This window comes from Humulus lupulus, chromosome 3 (genome assembly GCF_963169125.1).
Source record: "Humulus lupulus chromosome 3, drHumLupu1.1, whole genome shotgun sequence".
NCBI lineage: Eukaryota > Viridiplantae > Streptophyta > Magnoliopsida > Rosales > Cannabaceae > Humulus > Humulus lupulus.
In genome coordinates this window covers 157898251-157924158 of record NC_084795.1, presented here as the reverse complement: position 1 = coordinate 157924158, position 25908 = coordinate 157898251, and the positions used below count along the sequence as shown (strand labels likewise).

General features: G+C 37.9%; 1 protein-coding gene and 1 long non-coding RNA gene across 2 annotated transcripts; one reads left to right on the top strand and one right to left on the bottom strand.

Annotated features, from left to right (window-relative positions):
• The first annotated feature begins 1298 nt into the window (after positions 1–1298).
• LOC133823245 (uncharacterized) lies at positions 1299–4678 on the top strand. Its single transcript, XR_009888207.1, has 4 exons — positions 1299–1671; positions 1890–1948; positions 3156–4185; positions 4290–4678. It is a non-coding gene; the product is annotated as an uncharacterized LOC133823245 (long non-coding RNA).
• A 14803-nt stretch (positions 4679–19481) lies between these two features.
• LOC133825167 (uncharacterized) lies at positions 19482–22436 on the bottom strand. Its single transcript, XM_062258150.1, has 3 exons — positions 21220–22436; positions 20790–21126; positions 19482–20474 (listed from the first exon to the last, which is right to left on the bottom strand). Exons 1-3 carry the CDS (start codon positions 22434–22436, stop codon positions 19482–19484), a joined length of 2547 nt encoding a protein of 848 aa, XP_062114134.1.
• Positions 22437–25908: the final 3472 nt, after the last annotated feature.

The following is a 25908-nucleotide window of genomic DNA, read 5'->3' as shown; positions in this document are numbered from 1 at the left end:
ACTACTACTAACTACTATTACTATCTAGCTAGCTTAGTAAATATTCTGGAACACTACAAAACCTAAGAGTCTCGATGAGCCAGTGTGATTTCACCTACCTCCGTAATAATATTAATGCCCTTGGTAACCCATTCGTTACCCTCGAGAGGGAATTATGGCTAAGATACTAGTGTTGAGACTCAGGTCTCCACTAGTAATTGATATGTATGTCATTAGGGATATCTTTTGTAACTCTCATGTTTGCTCCTAGGGTTAGAACTATATTCTGTATCTGTTCTCTGGACTATTTTTTTGCAGGGTTGTGACTATTCTGTTTCCACATTCTGAGTTAGTCTTGATATTGCTAGGACACTGAGGCGTTCTATAATTGTTTTCTTAGGGCCCGGATTTATCCGGAGCCTAATTCTGGTAAGGTATCTGATGCTAGGCTAACGACTTGGTCATTGGATTTTTGGTTTCTGTTATACTTTTATGTTGTAAGATCGATCTAACTAAGCGTTATCGCTTACCTAGTAGTTTCATGTGTCGGTAAATGCAAGGAAAAATCGGGATAGGGAGCGCTGGAGTCTCCTTTTAGGATGTACATGTGGCCCGACCTTGGGGAGAACTGTCATTTTGAAATACTTTTTATTTTATGTTTAAAACTTTTTTGGCTCACTTCCAAACTTTAAAGGATCACTACTACAAAAACACCATTTTAGGACACTTTTTTAGGGCACTCACCTAGATGCGAGTCCTAAAAACAACTCATGGATTTTTTAGGACTCCCAAAGAATTTGTTTTGTGAGTCCTAAAAACTGATGCGTGTCCTAAAAGTTTGATTTGTTTTTTTAATATACACCTCTTGGACTTTTTAGGGCTCACGTTGCGAGTCCTAAAAGAATTCTTTGAGGGCTCGCGTAGTGAGTCATAAAAACTGATGCGTGTTCCAAAAGTTTTATTTTATTTTTTTTATATACATCTCTTAGATTTTCTTTTGTTTCTAAATTTTTAATATTATATTAACTTTTTATTTATAATAATTTCGATATGAAAATTTAAATTCATTATGACATAATGAATAATATACTTAAATTTTATTTATTTACCATATTTATGATAAAATTAATTAAAAATAGTTATTTTATCGATTGGTTAAATATTGTAAAATAATTTTAAAATTTCACTAATAATATTGGTGTTTTTGTTTTTTAAAATCCATGTTGAAAATATTTTTAAAAAATAAGTAATAGTTGACATTAAATCAAATTTTATTTAATTAAATAAGAAAAGGGAGATAAAAATACTAAATACCTAAATGAATCTCTAGAATCCCCTTCTCTCTCCTCTTTCTTCTTCCGAGCCCGATACCACTCTTTCTTTTCTTCTCTCACATTTCAGTCGGCTAGACCAGATGAGCCATCTCTGGCCACCACCTAATGACACGCACCCCACCACAAGCTTCCTTGGCCCTCGAAACCCCCAACACGTGAAGCTCACCTCCCCACTCGCCAGCCTCCGTCGCGACTGGCTCCCCGAAGTTCCGTCGCCACTGTGAGTTTGGAGGATTTTTCTAGCCTTCAGCGTGGACGATGAAGGCTCCTGCTGGCGACGACAATGGCGAAGGCGACGGGGAAGGCTCCTGAGCTGGTGAAGTTCTCAGGCGTGGGTGGTGCTGCCATTCTCTTCAAGGTAAATTTGTATTAATTGACACTTATGTTAATACCATCTCCTATTAATATTAAGCTTCATATGATTTGGGCATTTGTTTATCTTTTCCTTTCTTTTTGTTTTGGTTTTGTCAGTGTATTCTTATTCTGAATTTTTTTTTCCTAATTTTTGATGTTTTAGTGTTTTCTTTAGTTGAGTAGTTTTCATTTTTTTGGTTGTTGAGATTTCTTTGTTTTCAGGAATTGAGTTGGGGCTCAAGTCTGCTGTCACGGCCACATGCACTTCTCTCCATGGATTTGTGAGTATTTCTTTCTTTGTATTTGTCTCTTTGTGGTGTAGTTTTGAAGATGATCATACTTTTCTATAGGGATTTGATTTTGTACCTTAGTCATATTTTCTTGTAACTATCATGTTGCTATCAATAGACTTTTTCTGGCCTAGTTAGCTTGTCTTGTTGGAGATTGATTGAAGCTTTGCAGGGGCAGTGAGGTTTCGTTTTATTTGTTCCATTTTCTTGTGTTCCTTTGCAAGTGTGCTAGAAGATTATCCTTAATATGATTTTGAATTATTACTGGTTAATTTAGATGATTGAAGTTGTTATATGATATGATATGATATGAAGGTGGTGTGTTGTGGTAATATGATTAAAGATTCACTACTATATGTTCCTTTCTTAATTTTACTGATATTATTTTCTACTCACGAAACACTATGTTCTGTCTTGCTAATGACATATATGTCTCATAATTTTTTTCTGGTCATATTTACAACTTTTGCTTAATATATTCTATATATATATATTTATATGTGTATATAATCTTTTGGTTTAATAGATGGAACTAGAAATTAATAAAAACTAGCTTGGTTAAATACTAAAATACTTCAGCTATTAGTTTTAAATACTAAAACCAAAAGTTTTAACATATTTTCACTCCAAGAATTATAGTAGGAGAAGTATCACAATTTTCATCTCTATCTCCTTTGATAGCTTGTTTTGTTCCCTGAATAAAATGGCTACTGCTTGTCTTATGATTACTGCAAATGACAATTGATGAATCGAATGGTCACGAACACTTAGAATAGGCACATTACAAAATATCCTCACTAATTTAAGTTGAACTGCTGGGCTAATGAATTTTCTGGCACTATAACAAAATAGGACTACCGCTACATTAAGTTCTAACAGTATTGAAGAAGTATTATGCTCATCTTCAAGGTTACTTGTTCAAACCTTTTTTCTTCTCTTCATAGGTACTCGTATGTGCAATCAAGAAAGTGGTTTCATGAGCTTCCCAAAACATAAAAACCATAAAAAGATATAAATTCATTTACTAGTTGTATAGATAGTTTCTCTTAGTAAATATTTCTTTTTTATATCTAGATTGTGTATTCTTTTCTTAGTATCTAATGTTGATGTATATCAATATTCATGTCTTATAAATCAGTGAGTGGCATTTGACTTTATTGTTGGTGCTTGATTATGTGGTGCTCCTTCATTTGTGTAGTGAGGTGTAATTTCAACTTGCACATGTTGGATGGACTGACTTTCATGCTTCTAGTTTTATTCTTTTTCTCACTATAGCTGAGAAATTAACTCCAGGTAATTTTTATTTTTGAGGAAAAAAAAAAGAACATATGCTCTTATGAGCTTAATTGAGACAACGCCATCTATGTCTTTTGTTCATATTGGTGACTGCAATATACGTGGGCAGGAAACTCTTGTCTGCAATATCAGTGAAATGCATCATATGACCTTAATTTTATTGATTTGGCTTGTATATGACATGATATTAATAGTATTGCTTTAGCTTGACTATGACATTAATTTTATTGGTATTTACTCAACAATGCTTTAACATTTTAAAGTAATGATTATGAACATAAAGTAATGATCAAGCCTTCATAGAATCCATGTGTTGTCCTTCTACCTTATAGAATCCATGTGTTGTCCTTATTGACATGTAATGAAATTTTTATGACAATACTGTTCAATATATAGTATCAATTTTATAAGGTAATGTTTCTTAAAGAAATGATGTTATTTAGAATAAATATTCTCACAAAAGTATTATTATTGTTTTTATAAAAGTTTATAAAAATTCAAATTATTCAACTAATTTCCAGTTTTGTTTCACTTTGGTTAAAGTAATAGAAAATTTTGGCAAATAGTATTATTAGTAATATTTCTATTATAAAATCCTGCTTAGGGTCATGAGAGAAGTGTTCCTAACATGTAATTAAAGTCTCTTGAGTATTATACTTCAAGAATCTTCTTTGTAAATGCAAATCTTGTAATTTTTATGTAGAACATGTTGCAGGTGCTTTTGGTTGTGAGATAATGACTCTTTTGTTTGTTACTGCTACTATGCATGTACTCTGTACCTTTTGGAAGTTTGTTCAAAAATTCAGATTGTTATATTTGAATCTTATATAATCTAATGATGTCCAAGAGTTGGTCTGGCCCTACACATCACATAAAAGTAACTTAGAAGTTTTGTTGCTCCAAGAACAACAAATGATGCCTAACATTTTTAGGTAGACTACTTCTGTTGTTTCTTCTATACATAAATATATTTAAAATTTAATTCTGTGTAGGCCAATTATTTTGGTTTGTGATGTTCTGAATATTTTTGTTGCAGTCTTACATGGATTCAGAAACCAGAGGGATAATGGCAATATATGCCACTAAACAACTAATGAGAACTTCCGAGATTATATTTATTACAGTCTGATGCTTTTTGTTAAGGGTACAAGCTTCACACACGCTTCTCATATATCAAATTGTTGCAAAACCGGAAAAAAGAAGCGGTTTTTCGCACATTTGGTTTGTCCTTTATGAATAATGTAAAATTAGAACAATTTTATTGTAAGATCCATCAATAGAGTATCATATTATAATATTTAGATTGTATTAGGACTTAGAGGTGGTTTGAGTATTTTTATGTAATTATTTTTTTATTGATAATGTTGAAAGATGTTATAAGTTAGCTTACATTATATGTTAATGAGAAATTTAAATTTCTTTTGATTTTTTTTTGTATTTTTGTTGTATTTTCTTTTGAAATTTTATAAATCTAACATATATAATATATTTTGGACACTAAAGGGATATATTTTCTTAAATCAAAATGAAAATTGTAGCTGCATTTTTTTTTTAAAAAAATTTACTTTTAAGGGCATGCAAAGCGAGTCTTAAAATCTTAATTTAAAGATAATTTACGGGATCTTTTACGACACGCATTCCGAGTCCTAAAAACATTCTTTTAGGACTCGCGAAGAGAGCCCTAAAAACTTACTTAAAGGTACTCAACGAGATTTTTTAGGACTCGCGAACCTCAGTTTTTAAGGCTCTCAAATAGAGGACTAGCAGGTAGTAGTGGATGATTGTAAATATTTTTAGTGTGCACACACATCTTTTTTCAAAAGTTTTTTTTATATGGATTTTTGGGACATTAAATTAATGAAAACCGTTTATATTTTGCACTGTATTATGTTGGTATTTTTGGGCTGTTAAAACCATAATTTCATGTACAAATCATGAACATAAGAAATAATTTGTAGATCGAGTAATGAGAAAAAATATAAAGTTTAAGGTTAGGAATATGGCTATACACAAACTTTGAATATTACAATTCAAAAGAATAAACAAAAGATAATCTACTATTCAATGGAGAAATAATAAAAAGGAATTAACACAAATAAGATCAAGTAGTAGAATGAACCTTTGAGTTGTAAAAGCTTAATTACATAAAACCACAAGTCTACGATTTTATGTAAATCAATGGATGTAACAAAGGCTTGACACAAATTGAAATTTGTTGTCCAAAAATATTTATTCATTGCATCCTCTTTGAGATTTCTTGAAGCTACTACATTGGAATGAGATTGAGATTTACAAGTGTAACGTCCCAAAGTTACCTAATAAGGCTTAGGGCCTCAATTAGGGGGCCAGGATGGCAATATGTGAAAATATGTGTTTAATTGCTATGTTAATTGTAATTATGTGAATTACGTGATAATATGACTAGATGTGCATATTTAGGGGTATTAAATATGCATGAGGGCCCGCTTCTTATTAGAAGGGTGACTTTGGTAATTTGGCTCGTTGTGGGCATAAATGTGTATTTGTGTGCATATATGTGATATATGTGAGAGACCACATTATTATGTAGGTTTATTTGGATTATTCGTTACGAGGAGATCCTAGGGAGCAAGTTAGCGGGAAAGTCACAACAGGACCCGATACCCGACTCGGGGCGAGTCAAGGGGTATTTTGAGTATTAGATATTTATTTGTGTTATTGGGTTATGCAAATAAATATTTGGAGTTAGAGTGTTTCAGAGGGAATATTGGGAAAATTTACCATTTTTCCCTCAGGGACGTTTTTGGTACCCCAAGCCTTGGGATTAACTTAAGTGACTTAAGTTAGATAAGACAAAAATAAGGGAAACAATTGGAAGCTGCCTAAACCGACCCCCTCCCTTTCTCTTAGCTCATTCTTTTCTCAAAACTCTCTCAAGCTAAACCATTGGATATCAAACGGATTTTAACTAGAAGTCACAAGAATTGAAGCTTAGGACTTGGAGATTTATCTATCACAGCTTGTAGATTCAAATAATAATTTAGGTGAGCTTTGAATTTTGATATCTGACCATTAAATTATGAGTTTTCATGGCTGGTTTTGAGTGCTCGTGAGCTCTTAAAGTTCAAAGATTTAATTGGTGGTTTAATGAGTTTTGTGACTAGTTTTCTGTTGGGTTTTGTTGCTGGGAGCATATTAGAGATGTTGTATTGATTTAATTGTGTTGTAGGAATGATTTTTGGTTAAATTGGATGGGATTTGGCTACTGAACGAAGGTTTTTTCTGGGTTCGAAGGGGTTGGGCCGCAGCTCTGTTCTTGGTGTGTCGTAGCCTTCTAGAACTATTGGGAGCCAAGGTGGGCTCTACTGCAAGGGCGGGTCGCGGCTCGTGTCTGATGGTTGGGGAGGCCGAGCCTCTGGTTGGAGGCGGGTTGCGACATAGGGGCATGGGGTCGCGACTCTTAGGGGATTTTTGGACCCCAAGAAGATTTTGAGCACGTGAACTCAACCTTAGGGGCTCGGGATTGTTTCCACTACCCGGTTTGGTGGAACCGGAGGCCCCAGAGGCTAGGACTTGGTCTGGAAGCCTTTGATTACTCGATATTAATAGAATCCTATTTTATGGTTGTGACTTAGGCTATCACTAAGGGCTCGGAACCAAGATCATGCTCGAGGGTCATTCTTGTTTGCACTTGCTTGGACTTAAGGTAAGAAAATTGCACCCGGAACGTGTTGTATATGATTAGGGCTTGGCCCATTTGTTATATATTAATATGATTAGGGCTTGGGCCCTAGGGTTGGTTATATTAGGCTATTGTTCTAAATGTTTGTTAATAAATGTTTAAGTGCTTATATTCATTACATGAATTCTATGGTTAGGGCATGTGGCCCCGTTATGTGAATATGTTTTGCATTGTTGAAATGGTTATTTAATGAGATTATATGATTAGCATGAATATGTGCTTAATTGTCGGGGTGTGCCTATCCACATTTATTTCTTATAAGTAAGGTATGTAATCTTGGATCAAGGCTTGACTTATAAGTCAAGGATGGAAATATCGCATTGTGCGCTAGTTGAAAGGCATTGGCCTAAACCTGCAACGTACTATTACTTTGATCGAATCTAAGGTCGAACGTGAACCAAGAGGGTTGGGCTAGCTCTATGGCTAGTGAGATAGAGCTAAGGGTGAGGCCCCAGGGGACTCTATGGTCAGGTAGCTAGGGCATAGGCCCGAGAATTGGCTTAAAAGCCAACCGAGTAGGGCAGCGGCCCCAAGTTGATCTAGTGATCTAGTGATTGAACATATATGATACTAGCTATGAATTAATGTTATTGATTACCATTGAATGGTTATTTTAAAGTTATATTCTCTGTTGTTGTACGTTCTGTTCTTATTGAACCTCGGCTCATGGGTGCTTTGTGGTGCAGGTAAGGGAAAGGGAAAGCTTGACCAGCCATGAGTTGGAGAGCTTCGATGGAAGTGTGTACATATGTGGCTGCTCGACCATCACGGCCAGGGTTATCTCAGAGGAACTAGGGTTATAGCTCTGTGTTGCTGCTTAGGCCGGCTGATGTAACTTTTGATATGTATCTATCCTTTTGAACAGTTGAGTTATAATATTTTGGGATCTCATGTTATATAACACTTTTGGAATAAAAGTCAATGGTTCTTTGACCAAAAATTTTAACCCTAACCCTTGTCACCAACCTTAGTTACACGCTTTAAGCCAAATGACCTGATCAGCAAGTCTGACACAATTTTAAGTACACAGTGTAACAGTCCTGGATTAGGAGGGTGTTACAACTTGGTATCAGAGCTGCCAAGGTTTAAGGGTTCCTGAAGACTGGCTGGGCATGTACACTCGCCACTAAAGACAAGTTCGACTCAGGGTTCGGTAACTGTTATATGTTTATATGTTTAAATGCTTAAACATGTTATGAATGCCTTATCTGCAAGCCTGTTTAGGAAGCATGAGATTATCCGATAGGGCCTAGCCCGTGACTATTGCATGAATGTTAAAGAACGTGCTTATAAACATCGTTATTGCTTTTGGATGTAAGGGAACCACTTATTAGCGCCATTATTTGTATATAGGCCAGAGGAAAATGTTTATTAGCATTGTTATTATTGGCAGGAATTAAAGAACATGCTTATTGGCTATGTTGGATTTGTGAAAATACTTGCATATGGTTGTATGTATTGTTATTTGCTAATGGATATCAGGAGGTGGTTATTAGCATTATGAATGAATATATATATATTGTGTGATGGCATGCTTATTAGCATTGCATATGTATGTTATATGATGATCTTGGACCGTCAAGCAGAAAGTGGTATAGTTATGACTTACCTAATGGCTGATTTGATCTATGTAGGGTAAATTGAGTGTCAGAATGAACCCTCGAAGGTCAGAGAGACTGGTTGGCCAAGAGTTACAGGCCAGTGGAAGGAATGATCAGGTCCAGGCCCCACCGCCAGCTCCATAGAGCTGGCACCAAGTGCTTGCTGATATGTAAGCCAAGTTAGAGGGGCAGGAAGAAGAGATACGCCTCTTGAGACAGCAACAAGTTCCAACAGGGAACCTATAGGCCGCGGTACCAGCAGTGGTACAACCTGAGGTATCGACAGTTGCACAACCCCAAACAGAGGGAGATAGGTGGGAACCCCTATTTGAGAAATTCATGAAGCAACACCTTCCAGTTTTTTAGGGTGGTTCTGATCCACTGAAGGCTGAGCAATGGATGACCATGATAACCACTATCCTAGACTTTATGAGGGTAGGTGGTAGCGAGAGGGTGGCCAATGCCACTTATATGTTTCAGGAGGATGCCCGAATATGGTGGGAGGTGGTATCCTAAACCAGAGTAGTTGCCACCATGGAGTGGGAAGAATATAGAACCTTATTCAACAAGAAATACTACAATGACGCAGTTAAAGCTGTGAAGGCTGAGGAGTTCAGCATGTTACTTTAGGGTAACATGTCAGTGACTAATTATGCCCTGAAATTTGACAGACTGGCAAAGTTTGTCGAGGATCTAGTGCCCACTGATGGGACCAAAAGAGAGAGATTTCAATAGGGGCTACAACCTATGATAGCCCGGGATGTTCGTTTTGCTACTGTGCCAGGAGTGACTACTTATGCACAGGCTGTGGAGAAGGCGCTTACAGCTGAGAACAAGATCTGGCGTGATAATGCAGCCAGAAGGGATTCTAGGAGGCCGAGACCTCTATTTCCAGGTTTTGGTAAGGGCGGAGGCCCCAGTGATCAGAAAAGGAAGACCCCAGACACAGTTTCAGCTTCAGGGCCAGATAGGAGGCCACGGGGTATACAGATGGGCCGCCAGGGTGGCAATGAGACATGGAGGGCATTCCCAGAGTGTCCTAGGTGCAAGTGGCGCCATGTTGGGGAATGTCGGGCGAAGGCCTATTTTGTTTGTGGTAACGGGGCACCTGAAGAAGGATTTCCCAAGAGCTAGAAAGGAGGAGCCGAAGAAGGTGGACAGCCTGACGCCAGCTCGGGTGTTCACTTTGACCCAGACAGAGGTCGAGGCTAGTCCCTCAGTGGTTACACGTCAGCTTTCTAGTGCTGGAACCTTTTATACTGTTCTTATTGATTCGGGGCTATGCATTCCTTTGTTGATAGTAGGATTATAGATGGATTGTGTAGACCTTGTGATTTCTTTTCTGTGGGGTTTGGTATGGTATTGCCTACTGGGGAGTTAGTGGTATCCATGAGATGGATTAGGTCACTACCAGTTACAGTGGATGACAGGGAGTTGTCAGTTGACTTGGTGGAGTTAGAGATGATTGATTTTCACATTATTATTGGTATGGATCGGCTAGAGAAGTATGGGGCATCGATAGACTATAAGAAGAAGATGTTAACTTTTGAGCCAGAGGGTGAAAACCCCTTTTGTTTTTGTCGGCAATGTGCAAGGACCCCGTATACCTATGATATCAGTACTTAGAGCTAGAGACATGTTGCAGGGAAGATGCATAGGGTTCTTAGCTAGTGTGGTGGATACCACTCAGGTCGTGCCAGTGGGACCAGAAAAGACTCGGTTAGTCTGTGAGTTTCTGGATGTGTTTCCAAAGGACTTGCCAAGGTTACCTCAACACAGGGAGATTGAGTTTTTGATTGAATTAGCGCCAGGGACAGAGCCAGTGTCTAGGGCACCGTACAGGATGGCTCCAGCGGAGCTAAAGGAACTGAAGGCTCAATTATAGAAGTTACTGGACTTTGGTTTTATCAGGATAAGTTTCTCGCCATGGGGCGCACTGGTTCTCTTTGTGAAGAAGGACGGTTCTCTGAGGATGTGTATCGATTACAGGGAACTGAATAAGTTGACTATCAAGAACAGATATCCTCTGCCAAGGATTAATGATCTGTTTGACCAGTTACAGGGTAGAACGGTATTCTCTAAGATAAATCTTTGATCTGGTTATCACCAGTTGAGGATCAAGGAGGAATATATAGCGAAGACAGCTTTTCGCACCAGGTACGGGCATTATGAGTTTTTGGTGATGTCATTTGGATTGACTAATGCCCCGGCAGCATTTATGGATCTGATGAATAGAGTGTTTAAGGATTACCTGGATCAGTTTGTGATTGCCTTCATCAATGATATATTGATATACTCTCGGATGGAGACAGAGCATGAGCATCACCTCAAGTTGGTATTACAGAGGTTTAGAGAGCACAGGTTGTATGCGAAGTTCAAGAAGTGCGAGTTTTGGTTGCCACAGGTGACTTTCTTGGGTCACATAGTTAGTAAAGATGGTATTAAGGTGGATCTAGCGAAGATTGAAGCGGTCAGAGATTGGCCAAGACTGAAGAATGCTTCAAAGATCAGGAGTTTCTTGGGTTTGGCAGGTTATTACAGGCGCTTTGTGGAAGGGTTCTCCAAGGTTGCATCTTCATTAACAGCGTTGACACGCAAGAATCAGAGATTTTTTTGGTCAGATAAGTGTGAAGAAAGTTTTAAGAAGCTCAAGGAGAGTTTGATTACTGCACCAGTTTTGAGCCTTCCTACAGATCGAGATAAGTTTATGGTTTACTATGACGCTTCGAGGCAGGGTCTAGGTTGTGTACTTATGCAGATAGGAAAGGTGATTGCCTATGCATCATGATAGTTGAAGGATTATGAGTAGAGATATCCCACACATGATTTAGAGCTGGAAGCAGTAGCTTTTGCACTGAAGGTTTGGCGGTACAACCTGTATGGTGAGAAGTGTGAGATCTACACTGATCACAAGAGCCTGAAGTAATTCTTCACTCAGAAGGATCTGAACATGAGGCAAAGACATTGGTTGGAACTGGTAAAGGATTATGATTTTGAGATCCTCTATCACCCTGGGAAGGCCAACGTGGTAGCAGATGCCTTGAGACGAAAGAGGCCGGGACAGTTATATAGTGTCAGACAGATATTGAGGAAGTTTGCTAATGAGATGACTCAAGTGGAGACAGAGTTAGTGGTGGGCCGGTTGGCCAATATCACTTTACAGTCTACTCTCTTAGAGAGAATCAAGCAGAGACAGTTAGACGATCCACAGTTGAGGTAGGTTAGAGAAGATGTCCTAGCTGGAGTAGCTAAGGACTATTCGGTGTCAAGTATGGGTTTACTGAGGTATAAGGGTCGAATTTGTGTTCCGATGGACACCGAGATCAAACGAGAGATTCTGGATGAATCTCACACCACCCCGTATTCTCTTCATCCAGGCACCACGAAGATGTACCAAGACCTGAGAGTTTTATATTGGTGGCTCGGGATGAAGAGTATGTAGCGAGGTGCCTAACTTGTCAGCAGGTCAAGGCTGAGCATTAGACACCTGCAGGACTGTTACAACCTCTGGATATCCTATATTGGAAGTGGGAAGATATCACAATGGATTTTGTGGTAGGCTTGCCCAGAACAGTAGGCCAGAATGATTCCATTTTGGTCATTGTGGATCGGTACACGAGATCAACTCATTTTCTACCAGTGAGAACAAATTACATAATTGACCACTATGCAGATCTCTATGTGAGAGAGATAGTTCGCCTTCATGGGACGCCGAGGTCTATCGTGTCTGATAGGGACCCTATCTTTACTTCCAAGTTTTGGGAGAGGTTATAGAGGGCGATGGGTACATAGCTAAAGTTCAGCACAACTTATCATCCTCAGGCTGATGGTCAGTTTAAGAGGACTATCCATATATTGGAAGACATGCTGAGAGCGTGTGTGTTGGACTTTGAAGGGTCCTAGAGTAAATATTTTCCTTTGATAGAATTTTCTTATAACAACAGTTATCAGTCTACCATCGGAGTGGCACCTTATGAGATGTTGTATGGTAGGAAGTGCAGGTCGCCCATTCACTGGGATGAAATGGGTGAGAGGAAATATTTGGGTCCTGATGCAGTTCAGAGGACCACTAAGGCTATCGAGAAGATTAGAGCTTGGATGTTCGCTTCTCAAAGTAGGCAGAAGAGCTATTCTGACCTAAGGTAGAGGAATGTAGAGTTCCAGGTGGGAGACTATGTCTTCCTTAGAGTGTCACCTCTGAGAGGGGTGAAGAGATTCAGGAAGAAGGGGAAGTTGAGCCCTAGGTTCATGGGGCCGTTCAAATTCCTAGAAAGGATCGGGCAGGTGGCCTACAGGTTGGCCTTACCCCCTGCACTGTCTAGTGTGCATAATGTATTCCATATTTCCATGTTGAGGAAGTATGTGTCAGGTGGAACTCGTGTAATGAGTTATGAGGATTTGGAATTGGAGGCAGACTTGTCTTATGAGGAGGAACCATTTCAGATTCTTGACAGGAAGGACAAGGTTCTAAGGAACAAGACTATACCTTTAGTTAAGGTATTATGGAGAAACAACAGGGTCGAGGAAGCGACCTGGGAGCTGGAGGCAGATATGCGAGCTTAGTTTCCTGGGCTGTTCAGATAAAATTTTGAGGACGAAATTTTTGTAAGGAGGGGATAGTTGTAACGTCCTAAAGTTACCTAATAAGGCTTAGGGCCTTGATTAGGGGGCCGGGATGGAAATATGTGAAAATATGTGTTTAATTGCTATGTTAATTGTAATTATGTGAATTACGTGATAATATGACTAGATGTGCATATTTAGGGGTATTAAATATGCATGAGGGCCCACTTCTTATTAGAAGGGTGACTTTGGTAATTTGGTCTGTTGCGGGCATAAATGTGTATTTGTGTGCATATATGTGATATATGTGAGAGACCACATTATTATGTGAGTTTATTTGGATTATTCGGCATGAGGCGATTCTACGGAGCAAGTTAGCGGGAAAGTCACAATGGAACCCTGTGACGACCCTAAGGTAAGGTACGTCTGCCACATACTCGTAATTCTAGGGTTTACGAGTATGTTAGGCACTTAACCAAATGAATTAAATAAAATGATACTAAGAAACACAGAAAAATTTAAAACTTTTATATAAACTTATTAACAGAAATTATTACATGTATGAATACTTTAAATTTGATGTAGCAATATGAAAAACCCTAAACCACTATTGTATTGCTACTGAGTCTGTGCTCCACAAGATGCTCAACATCTAAAGCCACACCTAGAAAAATGTTGGAAAATAACATAATGAGCTAATGCTCAGTAAGTAAATCTCATGCATACACATACACATGAATGCCGTGAGTTTGAAATGCACATATACTAATATGCTGACTTATATACTTATGCATTTCATTTATTGCTCGTGCACTTTCAAATTTTACTTTCGTGCTTTTTCTCTTTTTTACTTTCACATTGTTATGGGTCTGTTATCTTATGTGCACACTGTTCGATTTAGCCAATGCCTGCAGGGCTTGTTACACATATAATATAAAATCCCATGGGTTCTCCTCTGGCTAGCCATCATCGCAGCTGGGCTCATCGTATTACTCATTTCATTGTTGCCATAGCTGCCATACTTATTACACATATAAATGGAGGAGAAAGACATGAACATGGCAAACATATCTGAATGGTCAACTCTGACCTATCCCACACTAGTGGGCAGCCACTATAAGTCTTATAGACCTCCGTCTTATTTACTAAACTTACTTAATTGCTTCCTCGAAACAGTGGCACCATTTTCAACATCTTATTATCACATTGCTTAAGTCTTGTTGTCAGTAAAATGTTCAACTTCACATAAGACTTTTCAAGGCATTTCACAACTTTTCTCATATTCATATGCATGATCTTATATCACATAATATTGTATCACATAACTGTACATGCCATGCATACATGCTGATGCTGAAATGCCAATGTTCATGATTCATGTTTGATGGTATTCAATCAAGGCATTGTATCACTTCTCATATAACTCAAAACATCTTTAGTCATAATACATGAAGCTTTGGGTTGGTGGCGTTGTTATACCTTAACGTAGAGCTATGGCTCAGGTCTAAGGTTTCCAGCCTAAAAACTTAAAGGCTTCATATATCATAACATGTAACAGAATCATGAACATTGAAGGTAATCCACATATTCATCAACATGGGAACACATACTTGCACATAACTCAGATCAAACTTAACCAATTGAGACAACTTTCATATATCACGAAATTCATCTATTATATATCATATAATCCATTATGATATACACACCACATATAACTTGTATAACCATTCATAACATAACCATCATATTCATCATCATCCCATACTTAACTCATCAGACATACACAATCAATGTATTCATGCATCTCACACTTAAGCACAAAATGTGAAATTTACTTACCTTAGGTCCTTAGCTTATTTTAAAACTGTTCAACAAGATTTAATCAATCCAATCCATACAGATCCTATTCAAGGTACATCATTTATTAAATTCTATCAAAATCGTAAATATACACTATTGATGGTGTATATTAACAATATCAGAAACCACATAAATGATAATAATAATTATTATCATCATAATGCTAATACTCTTAATGCATCATAATCCTCTTTACAAAACACTGCTTTAGGCCTTACTCATAATATAATGTATTTTTATGATACATTAATAATAATAATAATTGTCGTCAATAAATAAACTTATTTCAATATTAATAACAAAATACCTCCATCATGACCTCAAATAATCATTTTATAAAAGAAATCATATTTTTAACACAAAATTGTAATAATCGATATAATGATAATAATATAAATATAAATATTTGTATTATTATTAATTAGTCATAATATCAATCTCACTGATATAATAAATATACTTTCTCCAAAATTCACTGGTCTTACAAATATCAATAACTGTAAGAAACTAATATTTGATATTATTTTAGTATTCAAATATTAACGAAAATATTAATATACAATAATAATTGTTAAATAATAGGTTTACTATAAATCACACTTTTCATATATATATATATACATGAAACTATATTCTTGATTTACTTAACAAAATAACAACAATAATAATTAAAATTAATTAATCATAATAATTTCCATATTAATAGAAAATCAATTAAATATGTCTTTTTAAGATTTATTAATTGTCTATTATTTTCAATAAAATTTGGCAGCACAACGGCTATAAAATAGACAAACCCAAAATCAAAACTTGTATAAAAAAAATACATATAATCCCAAACATTTAGTTTAATTATAGAAAATATTTAGTACATTAAGAATATATAAATATATACTATAAATACACATAATAACAATTATTCTAAGTAATCACAATATAGGTCAAAGAAATTATACCACAAAGATCGGGTTCCACAACAAGTCAAACGATGATTTTCTGAAACTCAAAACGAACTACGGAACCTCGAACACTAAGTTTCGACTACCCAACTATGGTAGATGTAGGAACAATTTATTGGGTTTTGAAGCCCACAACACGAGGAACACGATGGCAGTGACGAATCGAGAAACGGATGCCCGAGGTGGCCGAATCACAACTTTGAAGTTGCGCAGTGGCCGAACTTAAATCTACCGGTTGAGGTGTTTAATCAGCGAGTGAGCTCTAGATTCCCGCGTGGTCGATAGTTTGGAGGCCTCTGAATCCAACGGTATGGCGCGTGGCTATATGTGGCGGCCGGAAAGTAGTCATTCATCGTCGGCAACAGTAGCACTCAAAGAGGAAAAACAGAGAGAAAGAAAGAGGAAGAGAAGGAGAGAGAAAGAAAAGAAAATTTTTGAGGAGAGAGAGAGAGAGGCTACAGGTAAATAAGGCTAAAGCCTTTCTTTTTTTTAATTATATTTGGGCCCTAAAATATTAAAATTCTTTTCAAATAAGCCCTTTAACAAAACTTTCTTAATTTTATAAAAATCCCCAATTAAAATTATATGACATTTGGGTCCAATACTTGACTACTCAAGTTTCTCTCTCTCTTTAATCTTGTTAATAACATAAAGTCATATTTTAAACACTTTTTCCATTACTATTTCTTAAATTTGTATACTTGTACATTTTATGTATTGAAACTCCGATTTATAATAAAAAATGTATTATGAAAATGTTGGGTGTTACAGACCCAATACCCGACTCGGGGCGAGTCAAGGGGTATTTTGAGTATTATATATTTATTTGGGTTATTGGGTTATGAAAATAAATATTTTGAGATATATTTGGAGTTAGAGTGTTTAGGAGGGAATATTGGGGAAATATACCATTTTTCCCTCGGGGACGTTTTTGGTACCCCGAGCCTTGGGATTAACTTAAGTGACTTAAGTTAGATAAGACAAAAATAAGGAAAACAATTGGAAGCTGCCTAAACCGACCCCCTCCCTTTCTCTCAGCTCACTCTTTTCTTTTCTCAAAACTCTCTCAAGCTAAACCATTGGAAATCAAGGGGATTTTAACTAGAAGTCACAAGAATTGAAGCTTAGGACTTGGGGATTTATCTATCACAATGATATGAACCTCACCAACAATTGTGATGAAACCCGATAACAATGATGGTTTGGAACCCCAAGATCATGTAGACAAGATTTGTTGAGCCTTGACCCATCACCTAATTAGATGAAAACCAAGACTACAAAGGATAGAAAATGCCACACCAGGAAACCTAAGAATATCTCAAGGATCAAGGTGATAAGTTTGGTTGTTTGAACGCCACAAGATTAACTTGATAAGTTCAAGAGTTTTTTCAAGAATGAAGAGGAACACACCTCGCAATAATAATAATAATATTTCTCAAAACATGATGTCTTACAATGTTTATAAAACCCCTATATATACTTGGAACAATCCTCCAAGAATAGGAAAAGTCATAATTCAGCCTTAAAAGCAACACAAACATAAAAATAATAACTCCCCACGTTTTTAGGAATTTTGGACTTCAAAAGGCAGCCAAAAATAACTTAAATGACTAAATTCAATTCATTAACATAACCAGCCAAGGCCATTGGCATTCCCTTATTTAATATCCTTGAAACTCATCAAATTCATGTCCTTTAATTACTAAACCGTGTTGATTACATTTTTGGATGTTAATTAGCCTCTTCACTTGCTTTGATGACATGGACTAAGCCTTGATTATTATTTGAGTCCATCTTGGTCTTTTTAGAATCAACCCAATTCTCTTGGATTAGCCCATTTAGTGCTTCCTTGAAACGCTTGGCTCTAAGTCTTGTAATTGGGCCACTAGGAAGTGACAAAGGGTCTAGTGTAAATCCAGCTCCATTCCCACATGTATGATCAGCATGTCCAGCTGCTTGGTTTGCATCATTCTCCCCCTCTTGAGAATGATTTGTCCTCAAATCATCACCTACATCAAAAGGAGACAAATCAGCAACATTAAAACTTGCACTAACACCATACTCACCTGATAGGTCAAGCTTGTAGGCATTATCATTGATGCGTGCCACTACTTGAAATGGTCTGTCACCCCATGGTAGGATTTTTGAACATCGTTTCTCCAGAAAACGGTCCTTCCTTAAGTGCAACCAAACCCAATCTCCTGGTTCAAACACTACCTTCTTGCGTCCCTTGTTGGCTTGATGGACATATTGTTTAGTCCTCCTTTCAATGTTCAACCGTGCCTTTTCATGAATCATCTTTACAAATTCTGCCTTCTTTTTGCCATCTAAGTTCACACGTTCACTCAAAGGTAAAGGAGTTAAACCCAAAGGTGACAATGGGTTAAAGCCATAAACAATTTCAAATGGTGAAAACTTAGTTGCAGAATGTGTACTTCTATTGTAAGTAAATTCAACATGTAGCACACAACAAAGAAGACAAAGTTGTATTCACTACTTCAGTTTGACCATCCGTTTGTGGATGACAAGTAGTAGAAAATAACAACTTGGTTCCCAACTTTCCCCACAAAGTCTTCCAAAAGTAACTCAAAAACTTTGCATCCCGATCAGAAACAATGGTCCTAGGCATGCCATGTAACCTAACAATTTCTTTGAAGAACAAATCAGCTATATGTGATGCATCATCAGTTTTATGACATGCAATGAAGTGTACCATCTTGGAAAATCGATCTACCACCACAAAAACGGAATCTCTCCCCCTCTTAGTCCTAGGTAAACCTAAAACAAAATCAATAGAAATATCAGTCCAAGGTTCATGAGGTATTGGCAAAGGGGTGTACAAACCATGGGGTTTCAATTTAGACTTAGCCTGTTTACACATGATACACTTCTCACAGATTCTTTCCACATCACGTTTCATATGAGGCCAAAAAAAATGATCATGCAAAATTCCTAAAGTCTTAGCTACACCAAAATGACCCATCAAACCACCTCCATGAGCTTCTCTCACAAGCAATTCACGCAAAGAACACATAGGCACACAGTTTATTTTCTCGAAACTAAAATCTAGCATGCCTATAAAACTTACCAAACCCACTTTTTCACATGCATTGAGCACATCACCAAAATCAGAATCTTGTGCATACAAATCCTTAATGTATTCAATGCCAAGAAATTTTGTATCTAGAATGGAAAGTAAAGCATACTTGCAGGACAATGCATCAGCCACCACATTTTCCTTACCTTGCTTGTATCTGATCACGTAAGGAAATGTTTCAATGAATTCCACCCACTTGGCATGGCGTTTGTTCAACCTTTGCTGTCCTTTCAAATGCTTCAAAGATTCATGATCTGTGTGAATCATGAATTCCTTTGGCCATAGATAGTGATGCCAATTTTCCCAAGCCCTTACCAAGGCATACATCTCTTATCATAAGTGGGATAATTTAGGGCTACCCCACTCAACTTTTCACTGAAATAAACAATCAGACGTCCTTCTTGCATCAAAACAGCTCCAATACCTATTCCTGAAGCATCACACTCAATTTCAAAAGTCTTAGCAAAGGTGCATTAGTTAATTTTTCTTTGATCAGATTAAATGCCTTTTCTTGTTCTTTCCCCCACTTAAACTGCACATTTGTCTTGATGAGTTCAGTAAGAGGGGCGGCTAAGCTACTAAAATCACACACAAACCGTTTATTGAAGCTAGCTAAGCCGTGGAAACTCCTCACTTGGCTAATTGTTGTAGGTGTTGGCCACTCTTGGATTGCCTTCACCTTTTCCTCGTCCACCTCAATTCCGCTCTTACTAACAACAAAACCAAGAAACACAAGCTTATCCGTGTAAAAGGTGCACTTCTTGAGGTTAGCAAACAACCTTTCTTTTCTTAGAATTTCCAAAACAGATTTCAAATGCATTACATGTTCTTCCAAGTTTTTGCTATAAATTAGGATATCATCAAAATACACAACTACAAATCTGCCAATAAATGCACACAAAACACGGTTCATCAAACGCATAAATGTGCTCGGAGCATTAGTTAAACCGAAAGGCATTACTAACCACTCATACAAGCCATATTTAGTCTTAAAAGCAGTTTTCCACTCATCACCTTCCTTCATCCTAATCTGATGATATCCACTCTTAAGATCAATTTTTGTAAAGACACAAGAACCATGCAATTCATCCAACATATCATCTAATCTAGGAATGGGATGACGATACTTTACCGTTATGTTGTTGATGGCTCGGCAGTCATTACACATCCTCCATGTTCCATCCTTCTTAGGAACTAATAGCACCGGAACAACACAAGGACTCATGCTTTCACGCACATACCCCTTCTCCAATAATTCACCTACTTGCCTCTGAAGCTCCTTGGTCTCCTCGGGATTGCTCCAATAAGCAGGTCGGTTTGGAATGGATGCGCCGGGTGTGAAATCTATTTGATGTTCAATCCCTCGAATTGGAGGTAAGCCATAAGGTACCTCTTCGAGAAGGGCATCTTCAAACTCCTACAAAAGAGAAACAACATCGCTCGGCAAAGTACCAACGAGATCATTAGTACATAAAAGAGCCTCCTTGTACATGAGTACAATAAGGGGCTGGTGTGAAATAATGCTCTCTTGATTTCACTTTTTTTTTGCAATATTACTTAATTTTTCCTCTCTTGCTCTCACTATGGCTGAAATCCTCTCTCTTTCTTTTTCACTCTAATTAATGTTTTTCTCTCTTTCTTTATTTTTAAACTCTTTTCTTTTTTCTATTTCATCCTTCCTTTCTTTATTTTTTTCATTTGCTCTTTGTGACTTTAGTTGATCCTCCATGACCTGTTTTGGAGTTAATGGAACAAGAGTAATAGGTTGCCTTTTAAGAGTGAAAGAATACCTATTCGTGAATCCATCATACGTAACCCTCAAATCACACTGCCACAGTCTTCCCAACAATAAATGGCATGCATGCATAGGAATCACATCACAAAGCACCTCATCCTCATATTTGCCAATGGATAACACGTCCAACACTTGCCTTGTCACCTTGATTTTGCCACAATCATTCAGCCACTGAAGCCGGTAAGGGTGAGGATGTTTCAAAGTGGTTAAGGCCAATTTCTCCACCAAATAAGTGCTGGCTGCATTTGTACAACTCCCTCCATCGATAATGACACTGCAAACTTTGTTATTTACAAAGCACCGAGTATGAAATAAGTTCTCCCTTTGGTTACTTTCTTCCTCCTTAATCTACACATTGGGAACTCGCCTTGCTACCAATAAATCTCCAACCACAACATTTTGCTCATCATCAGCATCCTCCAAAGGTGGCATGGCATCATCATCTACTTCTTCCTCATTCTCTGACTTAAGCTCTCCTTGGGCATTAATCACCATCACCTTTTTGTTTACACACTGGCTAGCTATGTGTCCCCGCCCCTGACATTTAAAACACTTAATATCACGTGTTTTAGAAGTAGAAGAACCAGTGTTACCTAAAGTAGTGGTGGTCGTTGGCTTGGCATTCGAGGGTTCAAATTTTGGATTATTTTGTAGCTGTTCATCCCTTTTTGGAGCTGTCTTCCATAGGTTGGTGGTAGCCATAGGTTGTCCCCTCCTAGCCAATCCCTTCCGTTTGAGTTGTTCCTCCACCTTTATGGCTTGATGCACCATATCTGTCAGCTCAACATAGTGCTGCAACTCAACTATATCCGCAATCTCTCTATTTAAACCGTGCAAAAACCTAGCCATGGTGGATTCCCTGTCCTCTTCTACATTAGCCCGGATCATAGCAACTTCCATCTCCTTGTAATACTCATCCACACTCTTGGAACCTTGATTTAACCTCTGCAACTTTTGATATAATCCCCTATAATAGTGGCTGGGTACAAAACGCTTCCTCATAAGAATTTTCATCTCCTCCCAAGTGTCCACGGGTGGCTCTCTATTCCTCCTCCTATTAATTAGTAATTGATCCCACCAAACAATGGCATAATCAGTGAATTCAACTGCTTCCAACTTAACCTTCTTTATCTCCGAGTAGTTGTGACAATCAAACACCATCTCCATTTTAGTTTCCCACTCCAAATAAGCTTCAGGATCATTTTTACCTTGAAAATATGGGATTTTAATCTTTATGTTTCCTAAATCATTATCCTTCCTAGGCTTACCCATCCTAGCTTCTCTATTCCCATACCCACGCTCAAACCTGCCCCGGTTCAAATATGGCTCATCAAACTCCTCTGACTCAGCCTCTTCCTCAACATTCCGCCACGGAACACGCCCACCTTGTTGCCTATTGGGGTTGTCCTGTTGCTGTTCCCTAGGAGTTCCCGCTTCTACCCTGTCCAACCTTTCATGAATAGGTTCCAATTCAGCCCTCATCATACGCCTCATCTCCCCTAACAATGCTTGCATTTGGAGGTTTGGACCTGTGGGTTGTCGAAAATCTCCAGCTATGTCTTCTTCTTGATTATTATTGGACATGTTTAGAATCTGCAAAACAAAGTTAGAATCCTCACAAGCACTCCCTCACGTGTTTCACTCAACAATTGATACAATTGCACTCGTGTTTTCACTCTAAACGATTTTTACCCTCTTATAGCCTCACACACTCTTGCCTTTTTCCACTCTTTTGTGTGTTCTTTAGTTCTTAATTGAGCTTCAAGAAACTAATCCAAAATAATCTAGCAACCATTCAAAAAGGAGAAGCAACCAAACTCATCAAAAGATCAAGATGGGAAAAAGGACTCATCAAAAGATCAAAGATCAAGAACTTGAATACGGTGAGAAACAAGATTGAAAGGAATAAATTTTTCTTAATGGAATCGTGTACTTTTTTTTTTTTTTTTTTCTGTTGTTCTTTTTTTTTTTCAAGTACAGTAGGGAATATGAAAACGAAAATAAAAGATAGTCAAACTTGCCTTAGAACCAAAGCTTTGATACCAAATGATATGAACCTCACCAACAATTGTGATGAAACCCGATAACAATGATGGTTTGGAACCCCAAGATCATGTGGACAAGATTTGTTGAGCCTTGAACCATCACCTAATTAGATGAAAACCAAGACTACAAAGGATAGAAAACGCCACACCAGGAAACCTATGAATATCTCAAGGATCAAGGTGATAAGTTTGGTTGTTTGAACGCCACAAGATTAACTTGATAAGTTCAAGAGTTCATCTTGGTCTTGCTTTGATGACATGGACTAAGCCTTGATTATTATTTGAGTCCATCTTGGTCTTTTTAGAATCAGCCCAATTCTCTTGGATTAGCCCATTTAGTGCTTCCTTGAAACGCTTGGCTCTAAATCTTGTAATTGGGCCACTAGGAAGTGACAAAGGGTCTAGTGTAAATCCAGCTCCATTCCCACATGTATGATCAGCATGTCCAGCTCCTTGGTTTGCATCACATAGCTTGTGGATTCAAATAGTAATTGAGGTGAGCTTTGAATTTTGATTTCCGGCCATTAAATTCTGAGTTTTCATGGCTGATTTTAAGTGTTCTTGAGCTCTTAAAGTTCAAAGATTTAATTGGTGGTTTAATGACTTTTGTGACTAGTAAACTATTGGGTTTTGTTGCTGGGAGCATATTAGAGTTGTTGTATTGATTTAATTGTGTTGTTGGTATGATTTTGGGTTAAATTGGATGGGATTTGGCTGCTGAAATGAATGTTTTTTCTGGGTTCGAAGGGGTCGGGCCGCGACTCTGTTCTTGGTGTGTCGCGGCCCTCTAGAACTATTGGGAGCCAAGGTGGACTTTGCTGCAAGGGCGGCCTGCGGCGCCACCATGGCTGGGCCGCGGCGCGTGTCTGATGGTTGGGGAGGCTGAGCCTCTGGTTGGAAGCGGGTCGCGGCATAGGGGCATGGGGTCGCGGCTCTTAGGGGGATTTTGGAACCCAAGAAGATTTTGAGCACGTGAACTCAACCTTAGGGGCTCGGGATTGTTTCCACTACCCGGTTTGGTGGAACCCAAGGCCCCGGAGGCTAGGACTTGGTCTGGAAGCCTTTGATCTCTCAATATTAATAGAATCTTATTTTATGGTTGTGACTTAGGCTATCGCTAAGGGCTCAGAACTGGGATCGTGCTCGAGGGTCATTCTTTTTTGCGCTTGCTTGGACTTAAGGTAAGAAAACTGCACCTGGAAGTGTTGTATGTGATTAAGGCTTGGCCCATTTGTTATATATTAATATGATTAGGGCTTGGGCCCCAGGGTTGGTTTTATTAGGCTATTTTTCTAAATGCTTGTTAATAAATGCTTAAGTTCTTATATTCATTACATGAATTCTATGGTTAGGGCATGTGGCCCCATTATGTGAATATGTTTAGCATTATGGAAATGGTTATTTGATGAGATTATACGATTAGCATGAATATGTGCTTAATTGTCAGGATGTGCCTATCCACATTTGTTTCTTATAGTAAGGTATGTAATCCTGGATCAGGGCTTGACTTATAAGTTAAGGACGACAATATCGCGCTGTGTGCTGGTCAAAAGGCCTTGGCCTAAACCAGCAATGTACTATTATGTTGATCGACTCTAAGGTTGAAGGTGAACCATAGGGGTTGGGCTAGCTCCATGGCTAGTGAGAAAAAGTTAAGGGTGAGGCCCCAGGTTACTCTATGGTCACGTAGCTAGGGCATAGGCCCGAGAATTGGCTTAAAAGCCAACCGAGTAAGGCAGCAGCCCCAAGTTGATCTAGTGATCTAGTGATCTAGTGATTGAATGTATATGATACTGGCTATGAATTAATGTTATTGATTACCGTTGAATGGTTATTTTAAATTTATATTCTCTGTTGTTGTACATTCTGTTTTCTTGTTGAGCCTCAGCTCACGGGTGCTTTGTGGTTCAGATAAGGGAAAGGGAAAGTTTGACCAGCCATGAGTTGGAGAGCTTCGGTGGCAGCGTGTACATATGCGGTTGCTCGACCATCACGGTCGGGGTTATCTCAGAGGAACTAAGGTTATAGCCCTATTTTGCCGCTTAGGCCGGCTAATGTAACTTTTGATATGTATCCATCCTTTTGAACAGTTGAGTTATAATATTTTGGGATCCCATGTTATATAACACTTTTGGAATAAAAGTCAATAGTTCTTTGACCAAAAATTTTAACCCTAACCCTTGTCATTAACCTTAGTTACACACTTTAAGCCAAATGACATGATCAGCAGGTCTGACACAATTTTAAGTACATAGTGTAACGGTCCTGGATTAGGAGGGCGTTACAACAAGCCTTGAATCTTCATGCAAGGCACGCTTTCTTGATGAAGATCTTGGAGAAAACTAGTAATCTTCAGAGCTAGAAAGAGAAATAGAGGGTTTAAGAGAGAGAGAGAGAGGTGAGTGATCAATTCACAAAAAACTCAATTGACCCCTTTATATAGTATAGGAACCCTCACTAGACTCAACCAATGAGATTAGAGCATTTTAATTTTAATTTTGGAGCCAAAAACATGTCACTATACGGTTCTGTACGACCACCCATGCGACGCATCGCCTGTGTGGTGGGAGGCGACGCAACACAAGACTTTCTAACTTAGTGCCCCAAAACTTGTCTCAAAACATCCCCAAATGCCTCAAAACTTCTTGGGTATTCTTATACTTTTCAAAGAAACACTTTGGATCCAAAAATATTATTTATAGATGCCTATACAAAAAGTCAACTCACACATGTTGACTTTTGTGAAATCATTATGGTTTTTGCACCTCTTTGTGCTCAACTAATTTCACTATGTATTTAACCAATCATAACAATGCTCCAATTGGTTAAATACATCCTCTTCCTCTACCCCAAAAGATATTGGTGCATAAAATAAAATACCTTTCGGGTTTGAACTTTATTATAGTGAAAACACTATAAAGCGTCAATCGAAATGCTAACGTATTCTTAAAAGATTGAACCCAACATTCCTAGTGATAAAAACTGGTAATATCTCACACACCTCTACCTGA

Coding starts and splice junctions, on each gene's coding strand:
- LOC133825167 (XM_062258150.1), bottom strand. CDS start 22,436: ATGTCCAATAATAATCAAGAAGAAGACATAGCTGGAGATTTTCGACAA. Junction 21,127..21,219: donor GGAGATTTATTGGTAGCAAG/GCGAGTTCCCAA, acceptor CAAAGTTTGCAG/TGTCATTATCGATGGAGGGA. Junction 20,475..20,789: donor TTCCATTAACTCCAAAACAG/GTCATGGAGGAT, acceptor TCTCTTTTGTAG/GAGTTTGAAGATGCCCTTCT.